This window comes from Sphaeramia orbicularis, chromosome 12, assembly GCF_902148855.1.
Source record: "Sphaeramia orbicularis chromosome 12, fSphaOr1.1, whole genome shotgun sequence".
Taxonomy (NCBI): Eukaryota; Metazoa; Chordata; class Actinopteri; order Kurtiformes; family Apogonidae; genus Sphaeramia; species Sphaeramia orbicularis.
This window is the reverse complement of record NC_043968.1, coordinates 27,242,940-27,268,558: the sequence shown is the minus strand read 5'-3', so window position 1 is coordinate 27,268,558 and position 25,619 is coordinate 27,242,940. Positions and strand designations below refer to the sequence as shown.

The 25,619-nt window shown below is 39.1% G+C and overlaps 1 protein-coding gene across 2 annotated transcripts in view; it reads right to left on the bottom strand.

The window, feature by feature from the left end:
* LOC115430510 (copine-8) overlaps positions 1–25,619 on the bottom strand; it is a 151,568-nt gene that overhangs the window by 13,745 nt on the left and 112,204 nt on the right. For both annotated transcript variants that reach the window (XM_030150569.1, XM_030150570.1), the window contains 3 exons: positions 10,086–10,132; positions 4,966–5,147; positions 4,646–4,773 (listed from right to left, as the gene is read on the bottom strand). In XM_030150569.1, the coding sequence (XP_030006429.1) occupies positions 4,646–4,773; positions 4,966–5,147; positions 10,086–10,132 (357 nt within the window). The remainder of the gene's footprint in view (positions 1–4,645; positions 4,774–4,965; positions 5,148–10,085; positions 10,133–25,619) is intronic.

Genomic DNA, 25,619 nt, shown 5'->3' with positions numbered 1-25,619 from the left:
TTCTCTGCTGTCCTCCTGATGTCGTGCTTCTCCAAACTACAACTGTGTTTACACAATCTACAACCCCAGTTCCAATAATGTTGAGACACTGTGTTCAATGTGAAGAACAACAAAATGCATTCATTCATTCATTCATTCATTCATCCTTTTCTGCACCGTCTAGTCCTTGACAGGGTCATGGGAGTGCTGAAGCCTATCCCACCTACCTACAGTACCCCACGGTGGATGTGTCACCAGTTCACCACAGGGCTGACATATACAGACAGACAACCAGTCACCGTCACTTTCACACTTACAGGCCATTTAGAAAGACCAATTAACTTATAAAGGTGGACGACGGGACGAAGCGAGAGTACTCTGAGAGTTTACATCAAAGTTCAAACTTTTTAAATCTTTTTTTTCCCATTTACTTATAATGGGAAATGCAAAATTTGTCTATACTGTCTATGTCTATGCTGACATCAGCACACGCATAAACATGACGACATAGGCTGGATTGATGCCAAAATAAGCTACAATATGAGCAAGGGGCAGGGTTTGTTGTGCCTGGCACCACTTGTTTTTTATTTGTGTTTATGGTGCATTTTCACAGTTGAAGTATTTGAGATGTTTTCTATGTTCTATTGTGAATAAAATATAAGTTTCTAAGATTTGCGAATCATTGCACTCTGTTTTTATTAACATTCTGCACAGCGTCCCACCTTTTTTGGAACTGGGGTTGTAAATGGTAAGAGGTTACACTGACTGTCACTTTCCTCCGCTCTGGAGGATGGTACTCTGTCAGCCTCTCTTCTCTCTACTTCTGTCCTTATGTCAGTACCACAGATCCTTAGCTACAGCTTTCAGTTTTTCAGTTGATATGGAATGTGACCTTTTGCAGCCATGTGAGTCATGGACTGGATGTTAGTGGTATTTACACACTGAGATGATTTTGGTTGCTATTGCTTTAGCAATGCTTCACCTTTCCGCACTTGGCAGGTTAGGTGAATGTCACATTTATGACTTCTTGTACTTAAGAGCCACACTTTTGGTGATCATAACACCACAGACGGATGGAGATGGAGGCTGAGTGAAACAGGTAATGAATAGTAGACAAGTACAGCAGGAGAGCAGAAGTGAGGAAAAGAGCTACTGAGCTGCATGTGTGAGTCAAGGATGGCAGTAATGGTCATTAATGGAATTTGGGGTCAGTCAGCAAATGGTAGAGATGGAGGAGAGAGCAGGAAGAAGATAAATAGGCAATGAAGTTGTGGAAAACATCCTCTACTCCTACCACTACAACTCCAAGTTTTCCAAGTTTTTAATGAGGTTTTGGGCTGAAGAAGTCTGGAGAATGATGTGTGTTGATTAGCCTGGTACTGAACTAATTTTTAAAGTTAAATCCTGTAGCAAAAATGGAGTTAATGAGATGTAGTGTGGAGGGTTAAATGTAGTTCTAAGGTCTAAACACTTCAACTCCAAAGACTCATAGACTTGTTTACACAGACTTGCAGATGTTACTTCCTATCATTTGCAGCTTTATATGACATTTTTTTTGGTTTTTGCTGGCAAATAATGACAATCTGAAAAGAAGAAGAAAAAGAGGACAGGAGTGTTGATACTGGTGTCCCCATTTCGCCCCAGACTGCCTTTGCCTCTTCATGTGTAACTACGCAATTAAGGTTTAGGTAAATTATCTGCTAAATATGTGAAGTAACCTAATGAGAGCCTTCATTGAAGTTTATCTGTTTAATTACATGCTTGCATGAATAGTTTCTAAATGTCTTTTAAGATGAGAATTTTGTCAAAGTCATGTGCTCTTCCCTGCAGCATTGATTATACCAACTGGACACAAACATGCAATCAGCTGTGACAGCATCTTCCCTTCTCCACTTGTTAGGTACCTTGCAACACTAGCTGCACAGAGCTTATTACGGAAAATCCGAGAACACATGTTGAGTGTCAGTCGGAGAATGAAATGTACTCTGTGTTCTTTCACGCATACTCATATCATTTGAGGTTCATTATATAAGCGCTGATAGCTAAAAAAAAAAAGTGTGAAACAGCATCACAGTGGTAAAATTAACTGTTTATAGTTCACTCATAGAAGTAATCTGAAATTAAAAAATTTATTCTTAGGGCCTGATTTACTAAGATTGCAAATAACGGGCACAAATGTGCTTGCTCGCGCTAAAATATGCGTGTGCTATTGATTTACGTGTCAGGGGTGATCAACTAAGATTGCCTGCGCAAATGACAACAGGCGCAAAGTCTTGGAGACTGCCCAAATAAATTAGGATTTTGCGTGCGCTACTGGTTGTCGTCATGGAGACAGTGCGCTATAAAAACTGCTCTGGGATATGCCCGCACTCATAAATATGAAGTTGCTGTTTTTCCACACAGAGGGGTGAATGGGAATTTCTCTGTTGTTGTTTATCAGTGGTGAAGTGTGTTATTAGTGAAATAAATACCTTCTCTCTTTATGTCGCTCTGCATGGTGAACGAAAACTTTTAAGTCCGTGGGCATGAGAAAAAACCTTCCACATCAGTGATTATATAGGCGGTTCAGGAGCCCAGTCACAACACCGCTGTTTGTGTGCGTGTGTGTGTTGTGCAGCGCTAGAACCCGTCCTGTTCGGTCTGCCTTGTGTGTGTGCGTGCGCAGCGCGAGAGAGAGGGGGAGGGGGAGAGAGAGAGCGAGAGAGAGAGAGAGAGAGAGAGAGAGAGAGAGAGAGAGAGAGAGAGAGAGAGAGAGACGTCCTGAGTCAGTCCTGGCCTTGTACCACTGGTGGAACCGAGTGTGGGGGGCAGGCCCATATGTCTCAAATTATTATTATTTTTTCTTCCGTCATTCCAAAAATGTTGATGTGATCAGAACAGATTGGTTCTCTGAATTGTGTCTATGCCTCCTCCTCGCCAGAACTGCAGCCAAATTTGCGCGAAGTTAAAACCTGCCTTTCAGACGCGCTAAATATAGATGCAAAATCAGCCACCGCAATCAGTTTCAGGTTTGGTAAATCACATTGCATGCACTAATTAAATATTTGCATTTACTCCTCCCAATAATTTTCCGTGTTCTGGCAGAAACGCCTATATTGCATATTCATCAGGGCAAACACGCTAAATGGGTTGCGGAAGTTATTTTGCCCATTTGAGAGGTGCAAACCTCGGTACGCCCTGTTATTAGATAAGCTTCAACGTGTTTTTGCGTGTGCACTCAAGTTTGTGCACGTTTTTACATGTGCAAACCTTTAGTAAATCAGGCCCTTAGTGTTACTGGAAGACTTAACAAGACTTTATTACTTTTGTGAAATTTTTCAAATTTTTTAATTGTCATGTAGAAAACCAAGGTCAATGAAGTTACCATATTTGGTTCCTTGCCCATAAGTGCCAAAACAAAACAAAAAAATCCAAGAGGTAAATATAAAAAAAATACAACAAAAACACATATAATGTAAAAGGAACATGTATTTTAGAACATTAGACCATACCAGTGCTGATCCAGACCCCTGTCCACATCCACATTCTCCCTTTGAACATCATTCCTTACATTAGTACCATTACTTCATGGTACCTAACAAAGTAGGTCCACTCACTGTTCATGCAGAGGTGGATATTACAGACCCTGTAGACCACATTGGACCTGAGATTAGTGACTCACTGTCCTCACTGGAACTGTTGCTGTCACTGTCTTATAATGTATGTGGAAATGACCAAAAATAGTCACTGGCCCAGTAAAGGGTTAAAATCAGGGATGTCCCTATCCGATCTAGAGATCAGTATCGGCAACTGATCAGGCATTTTTTAGAAGACCGGATCGGATTGGATTTAGTCACGAGATTGGGCTGATCTGGGCCCCGTTCTGGGGGTGGGGATGTTCTGCCCCCAAAAATTAAAGTTTCCATTGGTAGGGAAAAGGAAAATGAGTTGCACATCAGCGGGAGACTTAGAGGAATTAGTAAAGCGTCTATAAGTTTCATTTTCACTCTGTGCGCACTCATTCTGAGGTAGGCCTACGTCTGCTAGTGATGCACGAGTTGTTTTTTTTTGTGGAAATATTTGACTTGACCCAACCCACCCTGCAAATAAACTGACATTCTTTTGACCCGACCTACAAGTAACCCGCTGATGTGCGTATCAGTAATGTATGGCACAGAACGGACCTGTACATAGACGCACCACAGCAGTGGCAAACATACATACATACAAACATGTGGGCCTAATATGTCCCACAGTACCAATGTGGAAAGTGCAAAATTTATACTAAACTTTTTAAGAGTCAAAGATGTCATACTTGTTTTCGTTCAAGTTCCACATTCAGCCCAACTGTGATCTCATGTAAAATAATAATATAATAACCTATAAATAATGTATAAATATGTAGCTGGGATAGGCTCCAAGCGACCCCCGTGACCCTAGTGAGGATAAAGCGGGTTCAGAAAATGAATGAATGAATGAATAAATAATGACTCCAAATTTAAATGAAAATTTCATTGAAAAAAGACTGTACCAGATCGGTGTAAGATCGGTATCGGCAAAACTAATCCTAAAAAAATCAGATCGGATCAGAAGCAAAAAAATCCAGATCAGGACATCACTAGTTAAAATCATAAAGCCAAAAAAAAGAGGAAGGTAAAATGAGAAAAAGGAGTAAAATAAGTTTTACCTTGCAACATGGTTGATGACGGGGGAGAAGTTAGTGGGTCCGTAGAGCTGAACGGACTTCAGACTCTGATAATAGGCTTCCATCACTCCGTCGATACCTGCACAGTATGGGTTCTGAGGGTTTCCGTTCTAAATTTAAGTGAAGGAAGGAGAGGAGAGGATTCGTTTGATGAATTAACCTGTCATGCATTCAAGTCCTCCCCGTGTCTGTCTTCAACACTAATTATTGCTGGATGGATCACCTGTCCTTTAGGTGTAAATATGTGAATCAAAAACCAGATCAGCCTTTCTATCCTTTCTTACTCCCACCCTCGCTCTTACCAAGGCAAACTCATGGGACACTCGTCCATCGGGCGGCAGCTTTGCTCCAAAACCCAGCGCGGGGAACATTTTGTCGCTGTCATAGTCTTGGATGATCTCTCCAACTGCTTTCAGGGCCATGGCGTAGGCATTGAGTTGGTAGGGACTCATGTAGTGGAGTGAGGTGGGCTGGGCGGGGTTACCTGTGTTTACAGACCGAAACACACACTCACTGTCAATAAACTCGTAATACACTCCACATTTGCATGATGTGATTAATCTTTAACTATTTGGATGGTTTTTTTCTTCATAATTTTTACTCCTTGAATAAAAATCTAACTAAAATCTGTTATTGCACATTCAAGGGCAAACATAGCAAATAGATTATTTTTATTTTAATTCAGTAATGTTCTTTTTTTCAATGGGTTCAGCAATATTAGTAAAAATCCTAGCCGATGTAAAAATCTAAAAGAAATAAAAATACGTTTCATCTGATAGTATTACATTTTATTTTCAGGGCTGAAATTCGATAGAATGGCAGAGGTTGTGTGGGGTCAAGTGGTGCTTACCAAACGCTTGAAAAACTTCTTGAATTCTTAAATAAGAGTTTTCAGCATTTGTCATTTAGTTTTTCAATCATGCACTCGCAATTCCACAGACAGTGAGAACTAATTCTGTTGCTGTTTGTACTTTAATGTGACATCAGAAACAACCATTACTCCTCTAAGACACAGCCAACAGATAATGGCAAATAAACACTGTATTAAAATGAAACTTCTTTTTTCATTTTGTTGTCATTGTTCCAGTTACCTTTTAATGAACAGCAAGTCTACACTATAAATCATACTGTCTCTCTTCCCATAGGCTTTCATATAGTTTAACAGGATTTGTGCCCTAATATATACATACGCACTGTAAGGTGCCAATTTACAGTCGTCAGAGGTGAGAGAAGCATCAATCCATGCGTAACAATAACAGTAGCACTGTTATGACAGTCTGTTTTATTAGTCTCCTATTATTGTCATGTGTTGTGTGGTTTACACATAACTAGATTTGCATAATAATTCATTATGTCCCTCAGCTTCATTAGAGTCATCTGCAGTCAAGATAATACGGTTAGTAATAACGAAGCTTCAGATTTGATGTGATTAATTTTCTGACATTTTGACATATGTTTCAATTTTCATCCTCAGTTCAAAATGCCACAGAGTCCTTTAAGCGTTCATTTACAGGCTAGATTGTTGGACTGTTAATTAACTATTAATGACTGTTAATTAACAATCCAGAGCTATTCCGTCAAATTTTGCTAGACGACAGTTTCACTGTACAGGACTGAGGGCTGGATCCTCTGTACCCATAATCCTCTAGTGAGTCTTAATAAAGATGCTAAATGAACTTAAAATAAAACCTCACTGAAGAAGAATAAAGAGCCCTTCATTTTGGTGGTACAAAATGCATTTAAATATAATTTTATGACTTTATTGGATGACGTTAATTTACATTCAGCACATTAGACACAAAAAAGGTCATTCAGTCTTCTTTTAGATATGGGTCTTTCCATGAAACTGGGTTTATTTGGTATCTTTTTTAGACTCAATAATAAAAGAGAAATGTTGACATAAATCCCCCCAGGATGTACCTAATGATGACCTCAGATAAATGCAAAAAATTGTACTCTTGCTCTGAGCCATCCCAAAATTATTTAATTTTTAATCAAATATTGGGGTCAAAAATAGGACCAAAATTGGAACATGAAAAGCTACCTAGGAGTCAGTGCATTTGATCTGAAAACACGGGTGTAAATGGTCTTATATACCACTATAAATAAAGACACTGTGTTAAATGTGACAATCCTAGTGGTTTTTCTAATCCAGACATGTGGGTTTTTCATGAATCTCAGACTCATTTCAGGCTTTGTATGTAAACCATCGTGTCCACTGGTGTTACATGCAGAACCTGCCCATTTAAACACAAATAAATCGTGAGTGATTTTGCGACAGCGGTCATTTTTGTGAAACTCTGCCTTGTATAATTAGTTCGATTCCCAAAATGTACCTGTGAGAGAATAAAAAAGATATTCCAAAAAATAGTAGCACGTAATTTCTGTCTTTTTTACCGTGTTACATGTGGATTTTTGTATTAAAATAATACAAAAATGTGTTTTATCTGAAAAATAGTTTCTCTTTTATCTCAGTAAATATTTATTTTAAAAATACACGCAAAGTGCTTCCAAACTTGCTTCATAGCATTAGTCTACATCTGGTTTGAATTTTTAGCCCCTCTGTCCTTTTTTTTAGGGACCAGTTTCATAGAAGCACCCATAAATAAATAAATCTACATCAATGCAATACATAATAAAAGACAGAAATATTGAGGAAAAAAAAGCACTGCATAGATAAAATAACAAAAACACAAAAATATTTAACAAAGCTTTAAACTGATTAACAGAAGGAACAATACTCCAACAGAAATTAATAGATGGAACAACATTTAGATATCCTGATGTAAATTAGATAGATTTTTGGAGTTTATGTGAGGGCTTTGTGCTGTTTTGTTAAAATCATAATGTCCACTTAAAAAGCTTCTTGAATTTCTCCGTGAGAGGTGTTCAGCATTTGTAGTTCAGTTGTCCAATGTGGCGCTAGTAATTATAAACTGTTTACCTGAAATGTGGTTAGTGAATTATTCTGTCACAAAACAACTAATGAGTCTAATGGCACTGAAGTACCTTAGTCAGATGAAATGTCTTCTTTTATTTTTCTGTGTCACTATTCTAGTTGCCTTTTAATAAACAGCAGGTCTGCACTATCTGTCACGCTGGAGTGAAAGCCAGACAAGATCAAGTACGCTTCAAACCTCAAACACATTTTTACATCCACAGGCTGAAAGCTCTCATTTAATATAACAAGAATTGGCTCTTTTGCTGCTGTCTGTCCTGCTAGGATTGAGCTCAAGGATAGATGGATAACCCAGTCCTTAATCACACCCATCATCACATGTTACTGCACTCAGATTTTACAGCAGGTGTGATGAAGAGGTCTATTAGGAAACACTTGATTCCCCATCTGCACGGTTTTGAATAAATTCTCCCTTGGCTTGTGTGTTTTTATGCAGGGTGGACATTAGGGATTTAATGATTTCCGGTATAATGATAAAGCGCGGTAAAATTCACGACGGTTAGTATTACAGTTTAAATTATCATTAAAACTGTGTTTGATTACCACACTTTGAAAACTCATGGTAATACTGCTTATTTCCTGGAGAAGCAGCAACACTCCAGGTGTGCATGCACAGTTTGCAGAGTGTTTAACCTCTGAAAACATGGTGGAAGACACCAGCACAGACAGTGCTCTGGAGATCTGGGGATAGTTCGCTCACTCAGTCCAAGCACACCTCCGTCCCATACATACGGTGGCTGACAAGGGCCAAACACAATTGCAACAGCTCAGTGCGTCTCAGATAGAGAAAACAGGTGCAAGTACAGAAACGATGCAAATTCACAAACTCAAACACAGTCTAAACGAGGTACAAAAAGAGGAATGTGGTGCAAATGAAAAAATGTGTGGCAAGAAACAAAAATAAATGCATAATCATCAAACGCTCTGTAAATAAAGAAACAATGCAAACCAAGAAAACTTCTGCAAACAAAAAAATGCTGCATAACCAGTCAGTCCAATAGAAGTGCTCCACACCTGTAGGGGGCAGCGTTTACAGACAACAGACTAGTGTCAAACAGAATCTAATAAAAGTCACATGACCATGCTATGTTGTAACTTCTATTTGTTCCCACTGTAGTTTGAAACCCTGTCAGTCAGCTGTTCTCTGTGTCTCTCTCCATCCTGTATGTCTCTGCATTGAGCTGTTCTGCTGACAGCACCCCCTACAGGTTTGGAGCACTTCTGTTGGACTGACTGGATATGCAGTGTTTTTCGTTTGCAGTTTTCTTGGTTTGAATCGTTTTGTGCTTTGCATCGTTTCTCTACTTGCAGAGCATTTGATGATTACGCATTTGTTTTTGTGTTGCGCATTTTTTCATTTGCACCACGTTTTTCTTTTTATACCTCGTTTAGACTGTGTTTGAGCTCGCGAATTTGAATCATTTCTGTACTTGTGGCTGTTTTCTCTAACTGAGGCACAATAGGCTGGTGCAATGTGTTTGGCCCTTGTTGGCCACTGTACACACATCTCTCTCTCTCTCTCTCCCTCTCTCATTGTGACATTCAGACTGATTTGCTATGGAAAATGGTCAAATAACCTCCACTATGACCTGTCCAACTACTTTTTTCCCCATACAAAAAAACACTCAGGAATCGATGGGAGAATTGATAAGGAATTGGATTGGTAAGCAGAATCAAGATTCAAGAGATTCAAGATTCAAGAGTTTTTATTGTCATATGCACAGCAAAAACAGGTAGTTATACTATGCAATGAAATTCTTATTCTGCTCATCTCCCTAAAAAAACACAACACACTAAAAATGAATAAGAATAGGGGAAACAATAGCAATAATAAAATCAACTATAAAAAAATAAAAATTAAAAACAATAAAACAATTAAAACCAGCAGTAAAGTGTTCAGTGCAGCCAGCAGTAAAGTGTTCAGTGCATCAGTATGTGCTTGTGTTGCATGGGGCATGTTTAAGTGATTCATTAAGAAGCCTGATGGCCTGTGGGTAAAAACTGTTTGCCAGCCTTGTGGTCTTAGACTTCAAACTCCTGTAACATCTGCCTGATGGTAGGAGTGTGAAGAGTGAGTGTTGTGGATGTGTAATCGACAATGGCATTGATATTGATCAATGATTGATATTGATCAAATTCTATTAATTCCCACCCCTAGTGCAGATATCTCTTATGACCATAAGGTGCCATCTTTAATGCACATTTGTATGTTTGATGTTTGCATGTTAATATTTTAATGTTTCTGCCATAAGAAAGTACACTATGCCTATTATTTCATTTGTTTGTTTCAAAATAAAACTTGGTTAAAGTATTTCAGTGTGTGTATAAGTACTTTTTGAACATTTTGAGCACATTTCAACAATACCGCAAAATTTATGATAACCGTGATATAAAATGTTCATATCGTTACATCTCTAGTGGACATGTGTTTGTGCATATATGTGCATTCACTGGGAGGCTCACCATTGGACGCAGTGAAATCAATGGCCACGGTGAAGTTAATCTGGGTCCTTGAGGGAAAAAAAACAGAGACAGGATTCATTAATCAACAATCATTTGCTCTCTTTTCTCTAACTCTCCCACACATTCACACACACACACAAAAACCTGTGCTTCCAACTAGACACAATCCGACTAAATGAACTGCAGACATAATCAAGTTAAAGTGATCAATGTCTGAGAGTGCAAACAGAGTTCCTTCTGCCCTTTAGCTGTGACAGTAATGAGTTGACAGGGAGTTACTGGGCTTTCACACCAAGCATGCAAGTATAGCATAGCTCAGAGGAAGGTTGTTTTTAATGGTGAACACAGCTACACTCCTCTTAACAACTCCACAAGTGGAAGCTACATGTGCTGTCTTGGCTCGCTGCAAAGTTCTATGTAATTTTGATGTGATTCAGCAATACCGCCCAAACACACTGGCTTTTACAAAGTGCTCTGTTTGATAATAATAATAATAATATTAATAATAATAATAATAATAATAATAATGGATTAGATTTATATAGCGCTTTTCTATGAACGCATACTCAAAGCATATACATTATTCATTCACTCACACATTCACACATAAAAGCTGAAAACACCTGCAACACAACTTGGGTTTCTGCAGGTATCAGCAAATCTAATAATATGTTTTTTAATGCCTTTTTAATGCCACTTTAAACAAATTTAATGCCCATGCCCAACTGCAGATACAGTTTTATATATAGTTTTATGACTGTTTACCGTCGACAGGGTTTAATTTAGGTTCTGAAGAGTTCCTCCTCCAATCACTTCGGCTAAAACTTGCATTTTCCCATTTTTTCGACATTTGCTCATATTCCTTCTGCTCTTTCACCACAGCACGTTGCATTCCAAGCATACAGTGTTGTGACTTCATGTATCGGCCATAAACAATAGCTAATTAAAGGGTTCCGCCTGTCAATCATCCCACTATACTTCCAATCAAAATTATTTAATGTTTATATAATCAAAATAAATCGTGAATAACAATGCTTTTTTTTTTGTCCATCAGGTGTATTTAATTTTTTAATGCCTCTAGACATGGAATTTAATACTTTTTGATGTCATTTAAGGCCTTAATTTTAATTTTCACAAAATTTATTTAATGACTTTTGATGCTTTTTAATGACCTGCATAAACCCTGAAAACTACTTACATATGACTTCCTGATTTCAAGTGCTTACGCTTTGCCTCACACAAACATTGCGCTTTGTGGCTACTGAGAGCAAAGACAAACACCAAAGAAAAAGAAGCTCAGTCAAAAAAAAAAAAAAATAGATAAACAGATCAAACTAGACGAATAACACACACCACAGCACCCAGCACGGAAGTGTGTCACATCCCTCTCCATCACAACATTTTCTAACTTGTAAACCTGCAGGAACAGGATGTGGTTAAGCGCTCTGCTGGCTTGTCACGGCTTTCTCACACCAATCCACACCCGCTGCCACACACACACACACACACACACACACAAAACATCCACGTCTACCTTACACACATTTCATGCCTTTAGCCTGTGTTAAGCCGCCAGCACCTCCTCATCTGTGTCACATCGGCAGGCTTTACGACTTAGTGCAGAGTGGACAGAGGAAACAGTGTAGGAATCATTGAATGCTCTGGCTCATAGTTGTAGGTTTTCTGATTCTACAAAGTAATCATTTCTGTGCCATAGAAGTATTACTATTGTACTTTAGCTGGAAAAGTAAGTGGTTCCGTCCGTTATGTAAATTTTTTCTCCAGTTTGATATGGCTGGCAATCAACAGTCACATCCGCTCAGTGAGGTTTCAGAACTGGATGATGAGAGGATGTGGAGGAGCAGAGAGTAAGTCATACCGTTTAAATAAATGAGCTAAATTAAAGTCTTGGCCTCTGGAGTTTGTTTAATATTCATTCATTTTCCAAACCGCTTAATCCACGGGGATGCTGGAGCCTATCCCAGATATCCAAAACGCTAAGACATGGTACAGCCTGGACATGCAGCCAGTGTATTACAGGGCTGATATACAGAGAAGGAGAAGAAGGAGGAGAAGAAAGAGGAGGAGAAGGAGGAGGGGGAGGAGAAGGAGAAGAAGGAGAAGAAGAAAGAGGAGGAGGAGGAGAAGGAGGAGAAGAAAGAGGAGGAGAAGAAAGAGGAGGAGAAGGAGGAGGGGGAGGAGAAGGAGAAGAAGGAGAAGAAGAAAGAGGAGGAGGAGAAGGAGGAGAAGGAGGAGAAGAAGAAGGGGGAGGAGAAAGAGGAGGAGAAAGAGGAGGAGGAGAAGAAGGAGAAGGGGGAGGAGAAGGAGAAGGACAAGAAGAAGAAGAAGGAGGAGAAGAAGGTGGAGAAAAAGGAGGAGAAGGGGGAGGAGAAGGAGAAAAAGGGGAAGAAGGAGAAAGCGAAGAAGAAGAAGGAGAAAAAGGAGGAGAAGAGGGAGGAGAAGGAGGAGGAGAAGACAGAAAAGGAAGAAGAAGGGGAAGAAGGAGAAGGGGGAGGAGAAGGAGAGGAAGGAGAAGAAGGGGGAGGAGGAGAAGAAGAAAAAAAGGAGAAGGGGGAGGAGAAGGAGAAGTAGAAGAAGGAGAAAAAGAAGAAAGGGGAAGAAGAAGAAGGAGAAGGAGAAGAAGAAGAAGAAGAAGGGGAAGAAGGAGGAGGAGGAGAAAAAGTGGAAGAAGAAGGAGGAGAAGAAGGAGAAGAAGGAGGAGGTGGAGGAGGAGAAGAAGGAGAAGAAGAAGAAGGAGAAGGAGGAGAAGAAGACGAAGAAGGAGAAGGTGGAAGAAGGAGAAGGAGAAAAAGGAGGAGGAGGAGAAGAAGAAGAAGAAGAAGGGGAAGAGGGAGAAGGAGAAGGAGAAGGAGGAGGAGAAGAAGAAGGGGAAGGGGAAGAAGGAGAAGAAGGAGGAGGAGGAGAAGGAGGAGAAGAAGAAGAAAAAAGAGAAGGGGGAGGAGGAGAAGAAGAAGGAGGAGAAGGAGAAAAAGAAGAAAAAGGGGAGGGAGGAGGAGAAGGAGAGTCTTTCTTCTGTCAGCAGGTCCACACATGGAAACCTGCTCCACACTGAAATGTGTCCTCTGCCTTTAACCCATCTCTACATCCTGTATTACACACTGTATTCTAGGAGAGGTGGGCTTGCCATATCAGGTGCCCGGGGAGCAAACAGGGGTTTAAGTGCCTAGCTCAAGGGTACATCAGCCAAAAATTCTCTGCCGGTCCAGGGAATTGAACCGGTGACCCATCAGTCACAAGCTGACTCTCCAGCCATCCAGGCCACTGCTGCCCCAAAAAATTGCACAAATCTGACTTTTTTTTTTTTTTTTTTTTTTCAAATCAGACCCAGGCCAGTTTCACATGTGGTCCTAAACTGGACACATATCTGATGTTTTGCAATGTGACTTCAGTCTGAACAGTCATGGCACATTTCATTCACATTTTATACCAGTGAAATGTGACAGCCCTGTAGGAGGATGAGCCAAGCAAGATCCATATTTACTTCCATAAACACAGTGTGCCGCATGTGACATCACGTCTTCTTCAGCTCAAGTGAGTCACTTCAGGGTAGTAGACTGTTCACACATGAGTCTGATGACAGTCGCACTTGAACTATAATATGAACAAACTGGGATTTCAGCCAAAAATATGAATTGAGCATTAAGACCTACGGTGTGAACGTAGCCTGAGGTTAACCAGTTAAAGTTTTCAGATCAAACACAGAACCTTCTCGCTGTGAGGCGACACTGTTAACCACTGCAATATTTAAGAGACAGTTCTGAGATACACTGGTCTACAAGTAAAATACTTCCAGAATAACAGTACCATGTGTGAGTCAAGGAAAATCCAGTCAGAAACGCTGGTTGGCTAAAGTTTCCAAGATGCAGTCTGGGGTCAAAATGTGAAACTCAAGACTTAACCAGAGAATGGGTTTAACTCCAAAGGAATATTTGTCTCAGAGCTACCAGGTCTACTTCAAAATAAATAATAATAATAATAATAATAATAATAATAATAATAATAATACATTTTCTTTATATTACTATCAAAAGGCCAGCTTCCACAGACTGACAGTGGCATACAATGATGATCTAAGACTCTTATTGAAAAAGCCCAGATGGACTAGTGCCAGTGAATTGTTTATGTCTAATCATGTAAATTCATTGCGTGCTGTGTTGAGAAATCTGATGTTTCAATTTATGTGTCGCCTGAATCACTCAGAAAATACTGTAATTTTATTGCTGACAAATCTTGCATATAGTGCTGTACGTTACACGTCTGTTCTGGAAACACTGGTATGACTGCCTCTTGAAAGTATAGAGTTTTTTTTGTGTTTTTCATTGTGTTTGTATTTATCTGTTTGCTTTTTAATGTGGACCATGAGTCTGAAATAAAGCCTATCTATCTATCTATCTATCTATCTATCTATCTATCTATCTATCTATCTATCTATCTATCTATCTATCTATCTATGCCTTTCTTGGCACTCAAGGACACTGTACAGTAAACACATGTACACATGTGAACATTACAATACATTCATTTTAAAGGCTCTGTCTAGTGGAAGATTTATAAATCTACTGTATAAATGTACATAAACCACTATATATGTGTAGTAACACTTTACATTATATCTTGAAATCATCAGCAAAGCAGCACTTTGGTCATTTGTTTAACAATTAGTCTTATTAAAATATGTAACATTTAGCACATTTAATCTCTGAAGCCAATAACTTCTGAAAAATTGTAGACCGCTGATATCTAAGATAAATTTATACAGTTTAATTATAAAACTATACACATTTAAGACATATTTATACAGCTTAATGTTTCTTATGACAGTGGTTTCCAACTGTTTTTTGCTTGTGACCCCATTTTAACATAAAAAATTTCTAGCGACCCCAGACCTTCAAAACAGTGACATTTTCCTCTTGGAGACGTCTTAGCGGGGCCAGGCAGGTGAAGAAATCTTTCCATTATCTGTTCAGTCCGGTTTCAACTGTGTCCAGGCAGGTTGAAGCGTAGTAGCTAATGCACGTGGCCACATGATCAGATCAATCAAGATATGCCCTCTCAGATATTATATCCTGCATTTTATTTGAACTTGATTTTTATTAGCAAAAGTGATGAAATATGATGAAATATCAATTGAATCATTAAAAATATTTTTTGTTAGTATTTTTTTTTAAATCAATTAATAGATATTTCAGACAACCCCAAGGTTGAAAAACACTGCTTTATGACGTTTTGAGGAAGTATGTGGTCTATGGATACAGAGCAAAAATGCTAATTTCCATCTCAGAGATTCCATTTACCCTCATCATGTACATAACTTCTTAATAGTGAAGAAAATATATCTTTCTGTCATATTAAAGTCATATGATAGCATTTTGAACACTGTTACAGAGGGAAAGCTACAAAATCTCCTCCATAATCATTAGTTTTATAGTGATAAATCTGCAGATTATGTTCTTGATCATTTGATCTTTTTTGTACAAATTCTTAAAAATGGTGAAAATCCCTTGCTAACTCTTCATATATTTGGACGAATCACCTGTCTGCATGTGACAATAACGAACAACTTTTACCCCCCCTGGAAATCACTTATTATTTTCCTTAGTCACAAATCAATGACATGAACCTCAACCTTAACTGTCTTGCTCTAGCGTAACAGAAAGTACACAGCTGTGATGTGACTTATTTCTGAAACATCATGAAAACATTAAGAAGTTCCAGTTGTGAGTCTTGCCAGGGGACAGCTGCAAGGACAGAGGGGCAGAGAAAGGAAATGTGAGCAAATTCTGGTCCAGCTCCCTACGCTGGCACAGACACAATTCAGCAAAGAAGAATAAATTATGCATGCCCTCTCTTTCTCCCACTCCACATCCCTCTGACTGAAAAAAAAAAGTTTGAAAGAGGGATTCAATCTGTGTCGTGTCTGTGTTTGTGAAAGACAAGGTGAAATTGGAGATGACTGATAAATGGCAAAGAACACAGCATGATTAAAAAAAAAAAAAAAACAGAAGACTGGCTGAGTAACCACAGTTTCTTTGAATGCGTCACCATGCAAAACAATACTAATAGCATCACATCAGCAAGATGCGTCACTGCCATTATGTATAATTTAAAAGTCTTCATGTAAGCTCTAACAACAATAGAAAGATGTGATCCCAAAACAGAGTCTACAGGGGGAATAGTCCTTAAAATCCCTGCACGTTGTTGTAAATGTGATGTGATTTCTATAGATTAATGATAATATCAGACCTCTGCAGGAAGACGATTAATTATTATGTACCGTTAATCAACAAGACACTGTCAAACTCAGAGTTTGTGGTTTTAACAAAAATGAGTATCACCCCTCGTGTCTGACATCAACAAATGGAGAGAATATTAATATTCAGACCAGAACAAAGGACAGTCTCCAAAAGGTCAGCTATTTCCTCTGCATTAATCAGACAAGAATCTGACAAAGACATCAGTTTGTCGTCTCTCTGGATTTTTCCTGGATGTCACTGACACTTGACTAATGGTGCATCATACTCATGCACTTTCAGGAAGTACATATATTTATTGATTGCTGTCTCTTTATTCTTTTTCATATGTGCACACTGCATAACAGTCACTTTGTTATAAAAAGGTAAATAACTTTGCCAAAAAGGTCCTGAGGTAATGTGCACCATATGGACTAAAGTACTGGGGCACACTGGATTCAGGCGTTTCACTGCTAACGGAGCTCGGCCGCGGGGCGATCATCTGTCCAGGGACTGCAGAAGAAAAATAGCTATTAGGCCAACTCTGGTACATTTACAGCAATGTGAACTAATGTACAATGTCCCTGTTAAATAAACCAATAAATAAATAAAAAGAGAAATACAAAAGGATCATGACAAATGTCTTAATATGGTTTTATATTGTGACAAATGTCTTTTTGTCTTTATAGTTTACATCATAGGTGTCAAACATGCGGCCCGAGGGCCAAAACCGGCCCGCCAAAGGTTCCAATCTGGCCCGCTGGATGAATTTGCAAGGTGCAAGTTAGGGCATCAAACTCAAAAATAATATCATAATAACCTATAAATAATGACAACACCAATTTTATCTCTTTGATTTAGTGCAAAAAAACATTAAATTATGAAAATGTTCGCATAAACAAACTATCCTTTTACAATAAAATGTGAATAACCTAAAATGTCTGCAGTAAATTAAGTGCAATTTTAACAATATTCTGCCTGTTACTGAATGTTTTGTGCCTTTGTAAAATCTGATCTGTAATGCATATGTAGAAATGCTAAGTCAAGGCAGATTATTGATAAAATTGTAATCACATTTCTAAACAAATTTCATTTTTTTCAGGTTATTCACATCTTTTTTGTTTGGATAGTTTGTAAACGTAAATATTGGCAAAACTGAATGTTATTTTCTGCGCTAAAATAATTTGGAGTTGTCATTTATTGGCTGTCATGCTATTATTGTACTGGTCCGGCCCACTTCAGATTAAATTGGGCTGAATGTGGCCCCTGGAAGACAATGAGTTTAACACCCCTGGTTTACATTGTCATCTATGCTTATAATATGATTTTAGCTCATTTCATTGTTATTGATTTTTATCTAAATATGATTTGTTATTATTATGTTTATGTATGTTTGTATATTTTAAGTATTCTACCTCAATATTTCTGAAGTCATTCTCAGTTTCTGACTATAAATAACCAGTTTACGCCACAGGAAACCCTTTGATTTCTTCAACTCTCACCGAGGACAAAAAATCAGCTTAATATTGACTTTAGGATGAATTTAAGGGATAATTATTAACAAAAATTGACATGAGTTTATCATGATAATTGTTCAAAATAACTGCAATGTAAGTCCTACAACCTGTAACCTGTAATGTTGTGATGTGTCTCAATATTTTTGTCCATATAGCATATTTATTGACATGCCATTTTCTGGTTCAGACACACAGTATGTTTGTCTCAAAAAGAGCATGAACCTGATTAGTAAAATAAACGCCTTTTCTAAACTTAGCATCATAAATGAGGGAAACAAATCTAGAAATCTTGCATTTTAAATACGTGATATTTGTGTCTGTGTCGGAGTTGGTTTAAGAAAAACCTCATGTAAGCGCATGAGCATGCAAAAATCCTCCATAATGGAACTTTAAATTACGCTGACTGTGAGCAGAAGTCAGTGCTGGTCACTACTGAACTAAACCCATGGATTAAAGCTCTTTAGCTGTAGATAAGTGTATTCCTGCCCTGAAGATATATAGTGTATTCCTGCACTGAACACACATAGACAAACATACCTGAACAGCAAAGTGAGATGTGCAGTAAAGCAACAGCGCAGAACAGTTTAAAAAAAACCTTCAAGGAAGTAGAGTGTTCTGGCAGGTTTGATAAGGAATTTTCTGAGGTGATGGTCTTGAACAGTTCAGCAGACGGGAGTGATGGAGCTTACAGAACACACCTTATCGTTCAGCGCCCTGCAGGTAAAGGGAAACTTTTCAAAGCCTTTTTTAAGGCCAGTTAGCAGCTTAATCGTGTGTATGTGTGTAGGTGTGTTTGCCAGTCTTGTACGGCTGAGATACACCTGCGGGTTTATCTAAACCTTTTGCTTCAGACACATATTTCTACTTGTGCAATCTCAAATTTCACCATCTCTTCAGGTGGATTTTATGCAAAGAACACGCAAACAAGAGGTTAACTGGCGGATATGATCAGATACTAAAAATATCCCCCTGAGTGTTAAAACTTATCAAATACAGCAAAGATACATATTTCCTCCTTAACTCTGGCCTTTCTGCGAGCCTCTTTTTGGGCAGTAAAGGGTTTCATTTAGGTGGTGCAGCCTTTACCAGCACTTCCCCGTGGCTCAGTGGCTTTTCACTTTTCCTTTCATTCACTTTCCATATTCTGACTCCTGGTGTTTCTTTGTCAGTGTTTAATACAGTATATTCATGTTTCTATGTGTGTTTGCCCATTAATAAGGCTGTGTGTATGTACGGTACAGTATGTAACCATGACAACAACCTCCCCACAATGTGTCTTTCATCAGGACAAAAGCCTCATAGTTTCAATAAAATATACAGTATTAAGCCTGTTGGGTGGATATGTTTGTCTGTTTGGACTGGTGTGTGTGTAATGTGTTTGGGGTGAGGGGCTATACTTCTTTACCAGCTGGTTTTCTATCAGTCACTGATCTCCCCCACTGTTAAAGCCCACAGTGAATCAGCCAGGAACCAATATGACAAAATACCACACGGCAGGGGGGGGGGCGAAGAGGAGGTGGTGCACTATTTCCAAATACATTTTCCTGTGGACTGAGCAGACTGGATGCTGATGTACCTCCTAAATCTTCAAAGCATCTTTTTTTTTTTAAGGCGGTACCAAGATTTTCTTTACATGTCTAGATATGAAAGGCACCTGGGACTTCTGGGAAGCATGATTTTAACAAAAGCGTTATTTACTGGCACAATATTTTCAGCCCAGAACACATGTAGCAGCAGAGGAGGGGAAGAAATGGTGAAATAGAAAAATGCGTCTTTCTGAGAATAAGAACAACATATTTTACTGTCAGAAACTGTCGAGACAAATGGAAGTGTCTTTATCCTACTCATATTTTCAACAACCAGTAAGCCGCTTTCATAGTGTTCAGTGGGTGAAATCTTCCAGTTTTGAATTTGGTTTTCAGGGTAGGAAGCCAGAACAAGTGGACAATATTATTTTTTTGTACATAAAAGTATGAATTAGTCATTTGAAAGCAAGTGTGTTACTGACAAAGCTGCTCTGTGACACACTAAACCAGTGTTTTTCAACCTTGGGGTCGTGACCCCATGTGGGGTCGCCTGAAATTTCTAGTAATTTATAAAAAAAAATAAAAATAAAAGCTTGACAGAGATAATACCAATCCATAAAAGACATGACAAACTGTGAAGCTGAAATTGAAGCACTGTGGTACTGTTTATCTGTCAGATGTTCATTGTGGTCGGTTTCAGATGCTGCAGCTCTTTCATAATTCATAGTTTGAGTTCTTGTTTGTTCAGTATTAATTGTCAGCCTTGTAAATCCAAGCTGGACTGACTGTACATATCCTGACCAAAGAAAATCAAATTCTCACTTTGTGCAGTAATCTACACCTGGCTTTTCTGCCTCTGTCCATAAAAATACTCACTATATAGACTAAATGTCAACTAAAATTGCTTATTTGCAACATAGCAAAATATTACATGATCAACAACAAATTAATTCTAGCAAAAAAAAATGTCTCTGTTTGGGGTCGCCAGAAATGTGTGATGTTAAAATGGGGTCACGAGCCAAAAAAGGTTGGGAACCACTGAACTAAACAAACTAAAAACTGCAGAGACAGCTGTAAAAAGGCAAGTCAAACTACATTTAATTATGAGATAAGACAAGACAAGACTTCATGTATCCCACCATGAGGAAATTTCAGTTAACAGCAGCAACATACAACAAGCAATTGCAGAGAGAAAGACAGTTTGTTAATATTCATACCTTCATAGAAGACCTTTAATCAGTAATTGATCATATCTACTTGTTTAGAGTAATGTGAAAAAAACATGTAAAGATGTGCCTCTTATAACTTGAATGGACATAAATCTAGTCTGGCAACACAGTACATCAACAGTACTTGCTTTAAAGAGTGAACACATTCTTTATAAGACAATACGTGTCTTTAAATGCTCAGAAAAAGTCTCCTTTCCTGTCAAGTTTCCGTGCCAGGGGGAATACACATGCATGAGTGCACTGAGTGGCCTAAAAATGGCAGCAGAGGTTATGCAGTACGACCTCTCCTGATGACATGCAAGCAGATGTTTCTGGTTGGACTGTTTCCATGTGATGAGAGGAAAGAAGACAAAAGGAGCTCATACCTGATCTGAGCTGAATAAGCTGTGCTGTTGCTTTGTGATTCACTTGCGGGGTATAACCTCAAGTGAAAATGGTCTGGATTCCTTTCAAAGATTTAATTGTTAAATCCTCTTCTTGGCTCTGAGTGTCTGCTCCTCCAGCTAATGATAACCTCTCAGATGCTGATTTCAATTCAGCAGGGTTCCCTCCTGCTTCTGTTCTAGTTTCAATACTCGATTCACAAACCAAAACAAGTGGAAACAATATCTGTCACTGTGAGTGACAGGACAGCCTTCAAATGCACAACTTATAATGGAAGATATAGCCAACAAGTCTTCATTTTTATCTTCATGCCCATGAATAGAGGGCTTTTTTGTCCAAAACCATGGGTGGTACTAATGCATTATGAGAGAATGAAAAGAATGAGCAGAGATTCTCTGGATTGAGATGGAGCCCTCTCAAATCAGTCATTCATGCTAATGCTGCCAGAAGATCATATTCCTGAGTAAGTCCAAATGAACAATTAGCTGATTGGGCTGAAGCCTGAAAAAGAGCTGTCAATCAGAAGATAAGAGAGCAGTGGGGTGAAGCACACAAAAGAGATGCAAGGAAATGTCAGAAGATGACTGGCAGAATACCTGTGTGTAGAGAGGCCAAGAAAGGATTTTAGGGGAATGCTGAAGTGAAAAAGTATGCAGAAGGGGGAGGAAGACCATTATATAAGTGCAACTGGACCATTAGAGACCATTCAAACAGCAAAACAGCATTTGGCACTTCATCTGTCCACACAAGCACATAACAGTATGAGCTCGTACTCACACAGCACCAATAAAAAGTACTTTCACTGTACTGTCTCTGATTGACAGCTCACCTTAACAGGGCCAGTTTGTTTATGGTGTTTGCAGGGAAAGTCGAGAGTATAATTGTTCTCAATTTGCGAGAGAACAAGACACATGGTCTTACACATGACTTAATATAGATCACTTCAGAGTCGATTCGGTCTACGGTCTACATTACCGCAGCTGCGCATGCAATCTGGTAGCAGAAAAACACAGTATATCAACGGAGAGATCGGAGAGAATAGAGAGAAAAGTGGGGGAAAAATGTCTTGTGCTGTAGGTTGTCAGAATAAAAATGTTAAAAAAAAAAACAACCTTCACTTTTACTGAACACCATCGTTAAAGACGCCCTTGGAGGCAAACTCTTGATGCTTATGGCTGAAGCCATTAAAAGGACAGACTGGACTGATGAAATCATGTAGAATTCTGGGGTCTACAGTGCCCATTTCATATCAGTATGTACATTAAACAACACTGACACAGCCCTGCAAGTGCAGTTGGCCGTCAATATAGAGTTGGTCCACTTGTCCATGATCACCCATGTCTTGTAAAAGTGTGTTTTCTGTCCTTGTTGCTGACTAGGCAGCACGTCAGTCCTTAACACACGAAAACCATCAGACAAATGTCGGTGTTATGTATTCCAACCTGTTCTGTGCTCTTTGTGCTCTTAAACTGAAGGGTCACACAGGATGTTCACTAATAAAAAGTGACATGGCCTCACTGAGTTCTGGTCCAACGTTATTGATGGCTACGTATGTGATTTTTTCTCCTGTGAATTGTGCGAGTTACCACGGTATTCCTACCCTTAAAATGTCCAGTGCAACAAAGTCCTAGGCATGGAGGGGTTTGGATGCCTCAAGCTTTTCTTTTGTGTAAATGCTGGGTTTTTCAACAAGATATAAACAGTTGTTAGGCCACTGTAGCTTCGGCCATTTGGTTGGCTCCATGACCCACTGAGCCGACAGAGAATATGGATCAGGAAACTTCACCTCGCTGCTAATGGTCAACTTATCTTTGGAAGACACCTTGGCTCTCGTTGACAGACCATAAAAATAATTGAAGAAGCCCCCATGTCTTCCATTACTCTGTTTCTCTCCTGATTTCTGTGCTCCTGACACCAGCTACCATATACTGTTGACACCACAACTGTCACTTTCTGCCACCAGTTAGGCCCCGCCCACAAAATACATCATCACTGTTTACCAACATCGAAATGGTCTATATCAGGGGTGTCCAACCCTGGTCCTCTAGGGCCAGCATCCTGCACGTTTTAGATATTTTCCTCTTCCAGTCCACCTGACGGTCATTATCAGTCTTCTGCAGAGCTTGATGATAGGCTTATCATCTGAATCGGGTGTGTTGGAAGAGGGATACATCAAAAACTTGCAGGATACCGGCCCTCGAGGACTAGGATTGGACACCCCTGGTCTATATACACATCTGAGATATATGACAGTTAAGGTCAAGGTCACTTTATTTGTACCCGTAGGTAGATTTGTTTTGCAGTCCAGGTGATTGCTTTGGTATTAGAACAATACATACGTTGAACATGTAAGACAGGTACATGATCACGCTTACAGACAGGACAAAAAGTGCTCAGTGTTCCACCATTCATCAGTATAGCAGCATGGATAAGTAAAAGAATAAAATAAATAAATAAGATCAAATAAATAAAAACAAGATGCAATAGAACACAATAAAAACCAGAAAAGATAAGAACAATCTGGGACAAAAACCAGGATAAGAACATAAAATAAAAAAATTAAAAAATTTGAAGTCACAATAATAATAAATAGAGCAAAGAAATGGGATAAACAACTAAAATAAGTTAGTAAAGTGCAATGTCACTATTTCTTATTGAGCTCAGTGATGGCGACAGGAACAAAGCTGTTTTTATAACGCTGTGTCCTGCACCTTGGGACTAAGAACCTCCGTCCAGAGGAAAGGAGCTGAAATTCGCCTCGTAAAGGATGGGAGTCATTGTTAAGAACTGATCAAGCCATCCTCTGTACCTGTTTAGTGTACAGGGAGGCGGGACAAGACTGGGACTCACCAATCAGGTGACTGGACCATCTCACTATTTGATTCAGTTAGCACATGGCTATAACATGCACCATCATATACAAATCCAATCTACTGCTTCATTTCCATTTTTTTGAACCTATACGCTAGCAAAGTACAGCTAGCATATTGATCAGTGTCCTCACTTATAAAGTAAAAAAATAACATTTCATCCAACTGTGTCAAGCACACTCTTCCTGTTGGTGTAAGTTAAAGGGTTGGTTTGGATTCTTTTTAAGACTAGCCGGTCAAACAGTAAGGGAAAATTACTGTTTTTGTCTGCAGAGTTTTGTGTCTTTAACAAGAGCTAACATGTAAAGGGCTGTGAGGTAAAAATGGAGAAAATATACTACATATGCATTTAGATGAACTTGACTTTTGGTGGTCAAAATACGTTTTGGTACTGCCTCTGTCCACACAATATTCACGGTATGTTGTGCAGTGGCGTAGAGGTTCAGTGAGTGTTAAGTTCACCTGTTCTGTGCTGCATGGGTTTCTTCCAGGTCACCATTAAAAACGGGTACATATAGGTTAATAAGGTTGGCTAATACGTCTATCAGTGTCGTTGGTCCAAGAGTGTGTTCAACAGCAGCTCACTGTTCTTAATGTACCAAGTGTTAATGCTTATGCTAATGCAGGGTGTAGTACATATAAGGATCGGTAAAATGCTCAGACCGAATTTCCCTACAGGGATAATAAAGTGAGTTAGCCTTAACCTTTATTAACCCTTTACAGGGCACTCAGAAATACTCTAAAATTTCAACCTTAGTGTGTTATTGCACCCAACAAGACTTGCAAGACTTTATTACTTTTGGGAAATTTTTCATTGTTATGTAAAAAAATCAAGGTTAATGATGTTACCATATTTGGTTCCTTACCCATAAGTGGCAAAACTGTATGTAATGTGAATTTTAGAACATTTGAACTTCACTTTTAGAACATTAGACCAACATAAGTGCTGATCCAGACCCCTGTCCACATCCACATTCTCCCTTTGAACATCATTCCTTACATTAGTGCCATTACTTCATGGTACCTAACAAAGCAGGTACACTCACTGTTCATGCAGAGGTGGACCTTACAGACCCTGTAGACCACATTGGACCAGAGATTGTTGACTCACTGTCCTCACTAGAACTGTTGCTGTCACTGCCTTGTAATGTATGTAGAAATGACCGAAAATAGTCACTTGCCTGATAGAGGGTTAACCTTAACAACATGGACAAACATATCTAAAAACACTTCGACAAAGCGTAAGTAACCATGACCCAAACTAATGCTGCATTTCCTCTACGTGGTACCTGCTCAGCTTGACTCGACTCTGCCTTTTTGCATTTCCATTACAAAAAAGGACCTGGAATCTGGTACCTGGTACTTGTTTTTTGGTATCACCTCCGCCGTGGTTCCAAGACTGGGGAACGGATACTAAAACATGATGTATAAACACAACAGACCACTGATTGGTCAGAGAGTTGTCTCTGTGACCCACCGTTTTACAAAAAACAGATGCCGAAGTTGACAGTAAATATAGCGGTAGGTTAATCCACATGATGACAGCCCGCAAAACTACACCATAATCGGTCAAGGAGATTCAGTGTTTGATGACCGACATAAAAATTCAACATGAGCTTGACGAGACAACAGGCAACGAGCGAGTTTATCAGAAACTCTCTGAGCAGACAACACGGAAGTAACGCGCCGCATCGCTATGACGTCTACATACTCTAAAGTTGGTAGTATCCTGTAATGGAAATGGTCTCCAGGAATAG